Raw genomic sequence first — 9,892 nt, 5'->3', positions numbered from 1 at the left:
TTGTGAGTATCAGTGGAAATTAAATAACTTGTTTTTTTAAAGTAAGATAAGCATTGCATAAGCATGTTATTTTATTACAATGGTGGAAATCACAAACCATATTATCAAGGTTATTACATATAGGGGTCCAAGCACCAAAGTCACCTCAGGCTGAATGTGTTCTTTTGGAGGAAAGATTCAGGAAAACAAAGCTCTAGGGCTCCAGAAAAAATATTATTTGGCAAGTTTCAGTACCGTTCATGAAATAAATCCATACTGAGGGGGCCCGTGGAATTTATTTTACAGTTAAAGGGGTTCCTAGCTACAAAAAGCTTGAGAACCACTGACCTAAAATTTACTTACTGACTTCGAAATTTACCCAAGATGTTTTTTAAGAATTACACTTTGATGTCCAAAAATTAAGCACAAAGAGTCTAGAGTCTTCAAATCAGAGTTTATTTCAAGACAGAAGCTTGTAGCCACATTAGACGCAGTATTTGTTCAGCAAACAAGTTCTAGAGAAGGAGTTACAGTGAAGAGTAGCGACAGAGAGGAAAGAGCGGAGTAGTAGTTCCTTTAGGATTAAGTATATAGAACTAAACAGAGCGAAATCATTGGTTAAGATACATTACGATATTATTCATCATTTAAATGATTGGTACAGACCATATCGCCATTGTGAATATTCTTAAAAGCGTCACCTGTCCATTACACGTGAGTAAGAAGATGACCAGGATGAGGAAGAGCAGAACCATTGAAGTCTATGTGTTTAGGTGAACCATTGGAGTCTACGTGTTATGAAAGCCTTAAAGTACTCACCATCCTTTCATCCTGCCAGGCTCACAGTGGAACAACAAGAATGAGTGCACATAAATTTGAAGCAATCGCAAGGTAATTAACACAACAATACAAATACAAAAATGTTCATTAATACAACAAATGTTCATTAATACAACAATAAAGGTTTGTGACAAGCTGATCCCAAATACACATCCATCACAAATGTAATCAGGTTAAAGGACAAAATGAAAATAGCAAACAACGACCTAAACAACAAAACTTTACTTACAAAATTGCACTGATTCAGTTATACTGAGGCAAAGTGAAGAGTGCTACAGATTAAAAAAGCAAAAAAAAAAAAAAAAAAAAAAAACTCAACCTGCTCTGTTTGCAGCAGTGTAAAATGTGAAATTCCTGTAATTTATCTGATTTTTATTTATTTGATTTGTTTATTTGCTTTTTTGTTGTCCATGTTTATTTTTGTGAGTGTATGATATGTGTATGTGTGTGTATTCTGTATTATTTTCTGCTTTGCTGTTCTTCTGCATCTTTTTTAATATAATCTTGACATTTTGTTATTTACATTTCATGAATGTGTATAATTACAAAAAAATCATCCACAGTCATTTCCAAACTTAAAGTTAGTCAGTCCTATTTGTATGCATAAGTGTGTTCATGTGTGTGTGTGTGTGTGTGTGTGTGTGTGTACAGGATTATTTTCTTCTTTGCAATTCTTCTGTATCTTTGTCAATATATCTTGACATGTTGTTATTTACATTTCATGACTGTGTGTTATATTTGAAACTTCAATAAATATACAAATAATTAAAAAAAAAATCACTTTAATTTCCAAACTTAGTCCTATTTGTATGCATAAGTGTGCTCATGTGTGTTTGTGTGTGTGTGTGTGTGTGTGTGTGTGAGAGAGAGAGAGAGAGAGAGAGAGAGAGAGAGAATATTCCGATATCTGTATTTTCCTATAATCATACTCTAAGACTGGCCAGATCTGAAAACTGTATTTATTCAGACGCATATTTAAGCTTCCTGGCAGTTATGATATTCTGTAGGATTTGAGAGAAACACAGCAGCAGGGTTAATGTTCATGCTGGTGCTGATGCGCATCTTTTACGCAGCCATTGTATTTATTCAGACACATATTTAAGCTACCTGGCGGTTATGATATAGTGTAGGATTTGAGGGGAACACAGCAGCAGGGTTAATGTTCATGCTGGTGCTGATGCGCATCTTTTACGCAGCCATTGTATTTATTCAGACGCATATTTAAGCTACCTGGCAGTTATGATATAGTGTAGGATTTGAGGGGAACACAGCAGCAGGGTTAATGTTCATGCTGGTGCTGATGCGCATCTTTTACGCATCCCGCCCTCCATGACGTAAGACAAGGTACATAAACTCAAGTTTGACAAAGCTGTGCTCTGTACAGTGCCGGTGCTGAGCAGGTTTCTTTCTGAAATGCACCGAGTGGCTTTGTTTTTGGGGGACTGAATGTATTTGTGTGTGTAGAACAGCTCTGACAGTGTGACAGGGCTGAAAACTGCACGCAGCGGCGCTAATCTGGCAACCCTGAGCAGGGATCCAGTGGAGCAGCAGCGGCTCCATCACACGACCGAACGTGCTGACTTTGTTTATTTGTTTATTTGTTTATTTGTTTTGTATTTCCGTTTTGTCCATGGGTTGCGGTGGAAGCAGGAGCGATGCCATCGAGCCCAGACGCCATGAGAGCTGGACCAGAGAGACAGAGTCGACATGGCTCACCAGCACAGACGCCGAGGGTCCGAATAACAGCATCAGTAAGAACCTGATGTACACACACACACACACACACACACACACACATCTGCCATCACCGCCACGTGTGACACATAGAGGGCGCTATTTCACTCAAACGTGCACTGACGCCGTGGTTTTTACCGAACATGCAACACACACACACACACACAGACACACACACACTGTATCTATGCATACTAAGATCCATAGGCAACGTGATGACGTCAGAGCACCTTGCATCGCCATCTTCCCTGCTGAAAAAAACCAACAGAAACCATCACAGAAATTCTAATGGTTTCCACTACAAACACCATTACAAACCATCAGCTGTTAACCATTAAAACCATTACCAAATGGCTTCCATTACGTACTAGGATGTATTAAGGACGTAGGTTTATTAATGTTATCCACTAGATATAACATGCCACCAATAGAAGGCAACAAATTACCAGTAGAGACCCACAGGGACCATTACAGTTTCCATTAAAACCAATACAATTCCCATTATAACCATTATTGACGGTTTCTGTTGTTTTTTTGAGCAGGGTTGTGAGGAATGCACAGCATCTGTTTTTATTTACTTCACACTCGTAGACTGTATGCGTAACAGAAACACCTGTACACCTGCTCATTCATGCAATCAGCCAATCATGTGGCAGCAACGCAGTGCATTAAATCACACAGATACAGGTCAAGAGCTTTTCATATCAAACATCAGAATGAGTAAAAAAAAAATTGTAGATTAAAGATTGTAGTGACTTTGACCATGGCACGGCAGTCAGAAACTGCTGATGTCCTTGGATTTTCACACACAACACTCTCTAGAGTTTACACAGAATGGTGCGGAAAAACAAGGACATAAGGTAATGCAGTTGCATTGCAGTTGCATTGCAGTTGCATGTCGCTTTATAGGTATGGAGACGATTCTGTGCCAGAGTAAAATGCAATCATACCGGTGGGAAAAGTGCAATACACAACTGCTTTTTGTTAGTGACATGCAGAAAACGTACTACACTGAAAAGCAAAACCTTCATTGCATTGTCAGTATATGTGTGTATATATATATACACTACTCAAAAAAATTAAAGGAACACTTTGAAAACACATCAGATCTCAGTGGGGAAAAATATCATGCTGGATATCTATAGTGATATGGACTGGACTGCTGCATCATTGGTTCACTTTGATTTTCAGGGTGTCTTTGAATTCAACCCTCTGTAGGTTGATAATTTTCATTTCCATCAAACGATGTGGCATCCTTTCATTCCTAACACATTACCCAGTCCATATCAGTATAGATATCCAGCATGATATTTTTCCCCATTGAGATCTGATGTGTTTTCAAAGTGTTCCTTTATTTTTTTTGAGCAGTGTGTATATATATATATATATATATATATATATATATATATATATATATATATATATATATATATATATATATATATATATATGTCAAATTAAAAATCAAATTATATTTGTCACATGCATAACCATACACAGTACGCCTTGCAGTGAAATGCTTTATACAACTGTTCCGACATAAAATAAGAAAATATAGAAAAATATTAAATATAAAGAAGAAAAAAAAAGATATATATATATATATATATATATATATATATATATATATATATATATATATATAAAAATGTGTATAAGAATATATAGAATATATATATATAAGTAATATAGTAATATATATATATATATATATATATATATATATATATATATATATATATATCCAGAGTGTCCCCTGCCTTGTGCCCCAAGCTCCCTGGGATAGGCTCCAGGCTCCCCATGACCCTGTCTAGGATAAGCGTTACAGAAAATAGATGGATATATATAGTATAGCTTTTTAAAAGAATTAAATGCATTGAATTTTTCACTTTCATCACTGCGCTGCAGCTGAAATGCAATTACCATCCAGTAGGCTTATTGTTTCTTCATTCCTACTGCACTGATTGTTGAACCGTTAATCATCAAGCTTTTCAGTATTATTAGTAAAACATAATAAGTTGTTAATATGACTAAAAACACTTACAGATCACAGCAGGACCTAAGAGTTATACAATCAAATTTCTTATTTTCTGTCATGTTATATATTAAGGCATCAAACTAGGAGGCATTTGTTTATGTTCTTAATATGTATGCTTCATAAAAAATAAAATGAAAGCTCTCACACATGTGCTGAGTAATATTACCACCTGCTGGATATTTCAGCTAATTCACATTCAAGATACTACAACAGGAGAATGTCAGCACAGCTGCTCACTTCCAGCATGATAAATGCTGATTCTACTTCTCTCTAAAATGAAATCTAATAAATTTGATAACATAATTCCTAGGTCCTGCTGTGAGCTGTAAGCAAAGCAACCAGAAATTGCATTCGCTTTTGACACTAATTCTAATAAAAATAAAAGCAATTGCTTTTCATTAAATAGATCAAGCTGTATAAGAGAAGGTTTTGCTTTTCAGTGTGGTCCGTTTTCTGCATATCACTAATGATAAGCAATACAGTTCTTTTTTTTTTTTTTTCCCATTCTGATTAAACTTTGCTCTGGTGTAGGATCTTCTCCATACACATATGCAGTGGTTTTGAAAAATTGCATACAACTCTCGTAAACTGCCCATGAAAAGGCTTGTGGGTCCGGATATAATTGTGTATATTTATTCAGGATGCACTTCATCATCATTTTAAAGTGAATGTTCAAGTGTTGCGCAATCACTCGTCTATAAATAAGCACAAACGTCACAGATTACTGCTGAGCAGATGACCTGGAAGCGGTGTAAAGTACTCTGCAGCCTGTTTTTATTTTTTATCAGATTTTGTGAAGTAGGTGTACACTATAATTATGTATAATTGCAAGCATTTGGGTAAACAAATATGACTTTGATGAGGATGTGCGTTTACTCAAAATGTGTGCTGTGTTATGTTAGCTACGTTATCTTGAACGCTGTAATAACACATTAAAAGTGGTTTGCTTTTAAACTTAACCTACATTCACCTCCAATTTACTGGCACCACGTTTCCATTTAGAGTTAGAACACTGTGAACAATTTCTGGGACAAAGAGTCCATCAGTGGTTTCTTTCAAAAATAACCATTTAGGAGGCTCCATTTGAAGTAATTGCATGAAGTAATTTCAGGTTGGAATGGCCCGACAAATGAATACCATGGGCGTTCCCAAGTCCCCTGCAGAGCCTTAATCACTTTAGATGGGACCACATCAGTATTTCCTGAATATTTATTGAAACAGGAAATTGGACAATGATGTTAAAGGGCTTGACTTGATTTTCACAAGAGCCAATAATATTCAAGATACATCACATGTAAGCTGTATTTTCTCACACATAAGACCTAAAGTAAATTCCAACCATCTTATCTGCCACAAAAGGACCTTGAGAAAAATAAGATGCAGGAGGGACAGCAATGGGGTACATGCTTGCATAAGACCCCCATTTTTTTTTCACATTTTATAGTGTTACAACCTGGAACTGAAATGGATTTACAGACTATGATTACGAAATGTGATTTTAAAGATTTTGTGTATGACATATAACGCCCACAGCATTTTATAATTTTCTGTTGCATATCAGTTTTGTCAAGTTTTCCCAAGGTTCCAGTCTTTGATCAATACGTATATGCAATATGTAATATATTACTACTGATTTGTTATGAGCTTTTATTATTATGATTGATTTTGAGCCCCTGCTCTGCTTTGTTAAGCTTTATTTTATTTTTCTTATTGGATGAAACTGAATTTATTAATGGTGCTATATAAAAACTTTATTTATAGGTTCACATTTATCATAACGGAGTGTCACAATAATTAATTCTGGTGTGTTTTCTTGCCTTCCTTGCCCTATAGGTAAAGGTGTGGAAGCACGATCTTCTCTCTCTTCTAAAGACAAAAGAATGGTTAACACGGGCATACAGTGTGGAAAACCACCCTTAACCTCTAGCACATGTACAAATCAACAGAGAAGGTCTGACCTTTACTCTTATGAAGTAATTGTTTCTTTCTTTAACCTTTATATTTTTAAAGAAATAAGTCAACAGAATGATTTTGTAGATGTACAAGGTATATGTGTGGCGGTCTCGGAAAATGATTGAATGTCGCTGTGGCTGAACTGGTATTCAGCCAAAAAAGATTTAAAAAAAAATTGGGTTTCAACTTTAAATACAGTATATTTCACCAAGATTATGTGGAAATGTTTATTTAATGTTAATAAATTTTAGTTTTAGTCTGCATTTTTCAAAACTATATGTAGTAGAAAATGTCACTTTCACTATGATAAAGATTTTCCAAGGCCAACCCAGATACTGTATATAATATACAAGCTTTTACAATTGTCTTCTACTGTGTACATAACATATGTAACATGCCATGAATGTGTTATATGATCATAGACAGAAACACATATCAGAAGACAGATTAGCAGAAGCAGATGTTGTGCAGAGCGGTCTGTTCACTTTCCATGATGACATCTTGTTCTTTTACAGCCAACAAATGAAACTGGAGAGCGTCCAAGAAAGTGACTGTTCCCTCAAATGATGTTTCGTGTAGCAGCGACACAGCCTCAAACCCAGCAAAACCAAATGGTGGGAGTTCATTCATGCATGAAAAGGAGAGTAACAAGGGCTGGTGATATGACTGTAATTAGGGACTTAAGCAGATTTCAGCAGTCAGGAGAAAGGACAGTGTTTAACATCCCCCAGCATACACTCTGACAGGAATGGCCCTGTTATCCCTTAAAGGCACTGTCACAAGGTTAAGCTGCAAGGAAAGAAACAATAGTATGGCCTATAAAAAGCCAATTCCAGCATGGCTCATAACATTTAGCAAAAAAAAATGTAGTCGTTTAATGAATTTATTCACATTTAGGGCCAACCACTTTGCACAGACTGAATAAGGACTGAATGCACTGTGAGTTTCCCAGTGAAGGGCTTTTGCAATTTGTGCTGTGTGTGATTTTTTTCCTTGTGTGAAAGAATGAGGCAGTTATTTAATGTGAATTATGTTCAAACAGACTAAATCACAGTGACATTATTGAACAATTCGATAAGGTTATTGTAATGTTTCTTTATATAATGCGTATGGGTGGAATAGTATGGAACATTCATGGTATGATAATGTTACAATTTTCAGTATATTGTGGTATCTGGTATATGCAGACAACATTTAATGACTTACAAAACAAGAGCATATGGAAATAACTTTTTTTTTTTTAAATTAACAGACTAGCTACAGCGATATAGGGGAAAATCGATAATATAAGTATTTCAGACCTCCTTATCATGGTGTATCGTCATACCAGTATATCATCACACCCCCAACTATAATTATAAATTAAATGATCTGCCTTTTATTAAGTATTCTGAATATTTACAAATTAGTGTTTACTGCCCATGTTTTTATTATCATTTATTTATTTATTTATTTAATTATAGGCCTTGTGTCTCTTAAATTTACAGACCTCTATATTATTGAATCATAAACCAGTGACATTCATAATTCACCATGCTAAGTGTTTTTCTTGGTTTGAAAATAATTAAATATAAAATGGCTTGACTGGTAAAAGCTAACCAATGACTAGGCTACATGCGCAGGCTTGCCTATAATTAATATATTCAAACAACTTCAAATTACAGTTTGCTTTGCGCTTTTGTGTGATGTGTGAATTATAATGTTTACTTTAAAAATAAAGAGTGAGATTGTGAAGTATGGTGTGATTTCATGACTCGTAATCATGTCCACTAGGCGGTGCTGACAGAATATGATACCCATTTCAAATTGTGCTGAATCTAGAATTTTCCTACAATGATAAGCCTAGATGTTTAATGAAGAGAATAATAATACAACCTTATATTACCTACCTCTAATACTAACGTGTTGAGTTCATGTGTTGCTGTGAAATAGGTGTCACCAAGATGGCACTGAAGAATTTTAGATAAAAAAAGTCCTCCATTTGGTGCAGTTGAGAATTTCAATGTAACTATGCACAAAAGTAATATCAGTGTATCATCTATTACAGTAGGTCAATAGTTTGCTTACCATATAGCTGCGTGTTTATGGAATAATTTATACCCGCATCTGAAGATATTATAACTGGAATCATAATTTTCCAGACGCCTTGCAGAATCTGCAAAATGTTAATAATTAAAAAAAAAAAAGAGGGATCATAAAAATTGCATTTTGTTTTTCATATAGTCCCTGAATAAGCTATTTCACATAACAGATTTTTACGTATAGTCCACAAGACACAATAATAACTGAATTTACACAATTGAACCAGTTCAAAAGTTTACATACGCTTGATTCTTAATACTGTGTTGTTACCTAGTTGATCGACGACTGTTTTTATGTTTTGTGATAATTGTTAATGAGTCCCTTGTTTGTCCTGAGCAGTTAAACTGCCCACTGTTCTTCAGAAAAATCCTCCAGGTCCTGCACATTCTTTGCTTTTCTAGCATCAACTGCATATTTGACTCTGTTGCAAATCTATATAGATTTTTATGCTTGCACACTCATAAATTTAGCACTTCCTCCATTTTGGATCTTCTGTACTGCAGTACAAATGACTGGGCCTAACAGAGGTCAAAACAGTTGTGCTTCTGGACAACAGAGTAAAGTTTTGTTCACAAGATTTATTTACAACAGAAACCTTGACACAAAACTGTTAATGGCGATGAATTCCAGTAAAATTCATATAATTTTGCCAATGAGATTTTGCTCCCAATGAGGTAACGTTAGCTAACGTTAGCTTGCAACTTCATTTCAGAAACTGAAAAAAAAAAAATGCTGCTCTAGAGCTTCTTGTGAAAAAGCACAATGTTTCTTTCACAATGACCGTGTGCAAAAAACACCTCCCTTCTGACCAGCTAATGTGGTTGGATTGTAGTGAGAAAGAGATTTGACCCTGAATTAACCTAACTGCAGGAAGTAAATCAAACATGCCATGTATTTTGGGGTGCAGGTGACAATTTTTCCTACATACAATCTGTGAAACTGAACTGAAACTGAACTGAACTGAAACTGAAATGAGGCAAAGGACAGAGCTGAAGTGCTACAGAAATGCAATATTTCTGTAATGTTCTGCATATTTGGACCAATGAACAAAAAGAGAAAATAAATGATGGATGCTATACACAAAATGTTTTAAACTAGGCTCCAGAGTGGTTCAACAGGAAAAACTTATCATCGGGATCGTGAGCTTGAATTCCAACGATGCCACAGCCATCTGTGGCTGGGAACCGAGGGAGAAAACCTGGCCGTGCTCTCTGAGTGGGAGGGATGGTATACTCTGTCTCCCCTGTCAATCACAGTAACACGCGT

The 9,892-nt window shown here is 35.6% G+C and overlaps 1 protein-coding gene across 2 annotated transcripts; it reads left to right on the top strand.

Annotated features, from left to right (window-relative positions):
- Positions 1 to 1,971: 1,971 nt before the first annotated feature.
- Positions 1,972 to 8,288, top strand: si:ch211-215i13.3 (brain and acute leukemia cytoplasmic protein). 2 transcript variants are annotated; one of them, XM_026942186.3, is made up of 3 exons: positions 1,972 to 2,570; positions 6,425 to 6,564; positions 7,060 to 8,288. In XM_026942186.3, the coding sequence occupies exons 1-3, from the start codon at positions 2,450 to 2,452 to the stop codon at positions 7,093 to 7,095; spliced, it is 297 nt and encodes a 98-aa protein (XP_026797987.1). In that variant the 5' UTR covers positions 1,972 to 2,449; the 3' UTR covers positions 7,096 to 8,288. The 2 variants fall into 2 exon arrangements, with proteins under 2 accessions (XP_026797987.1, XP_026797989.1); XM_026942188.3 differs by having other exon boundaries at positions 1,977 to 2,570; positions 6,425 to 6,542.
- The last annotated feature ends 1,604 nt before the right edge of the window (positions 8,289 to 9,892 follow it).

The sequence above is a fragment of the Pangasianodon hypophthalmus genome, chromosome 29 (genome assembly GCF_027358585.1).
Source record: "Pangasianodon hypophthalmus isolate fPanHyp1 chromosome 29, fPanHyp1.pri, whole genome shotgun sequence".
In the NCBI taxonomy this organism is placed as follows: Eukaryota; Metazoa; Chordata; class Actinopteri; order Siluriformes; family Pangasiidae; genus Pangasianodon; species Pangasianodon hypophthalmus.
The sequence above is the reverse complement of the archived record's forward strand: the minus strand, read 5'-3'. Positions and strand labels throughout refer to the sequence as shown.

Coding starts and splice junctions, on each gene's coding strand:
- si:ch211-215i13.3 (XM_026942186.3), top strand. CDS start 2,450: ATGGGTTGCGGTGGAAGCAGGAGCGATGCCATCGAGCCCAGACGCCAT. Junction 2,571..6,424: donor GGGTCCGAATAACAGCATCA/GTAAGAACCTGA, acceptor CTTGCCCTATAG/GTAAAGGTGTGGAAGCACGA. Junction 6,565..7,059: donor CTGACCTTTACTCTTATGAA/GTAATTGTTTCT, acceptor GTTCTTTTACAG/CCAACAAATGAAACTGGAGA.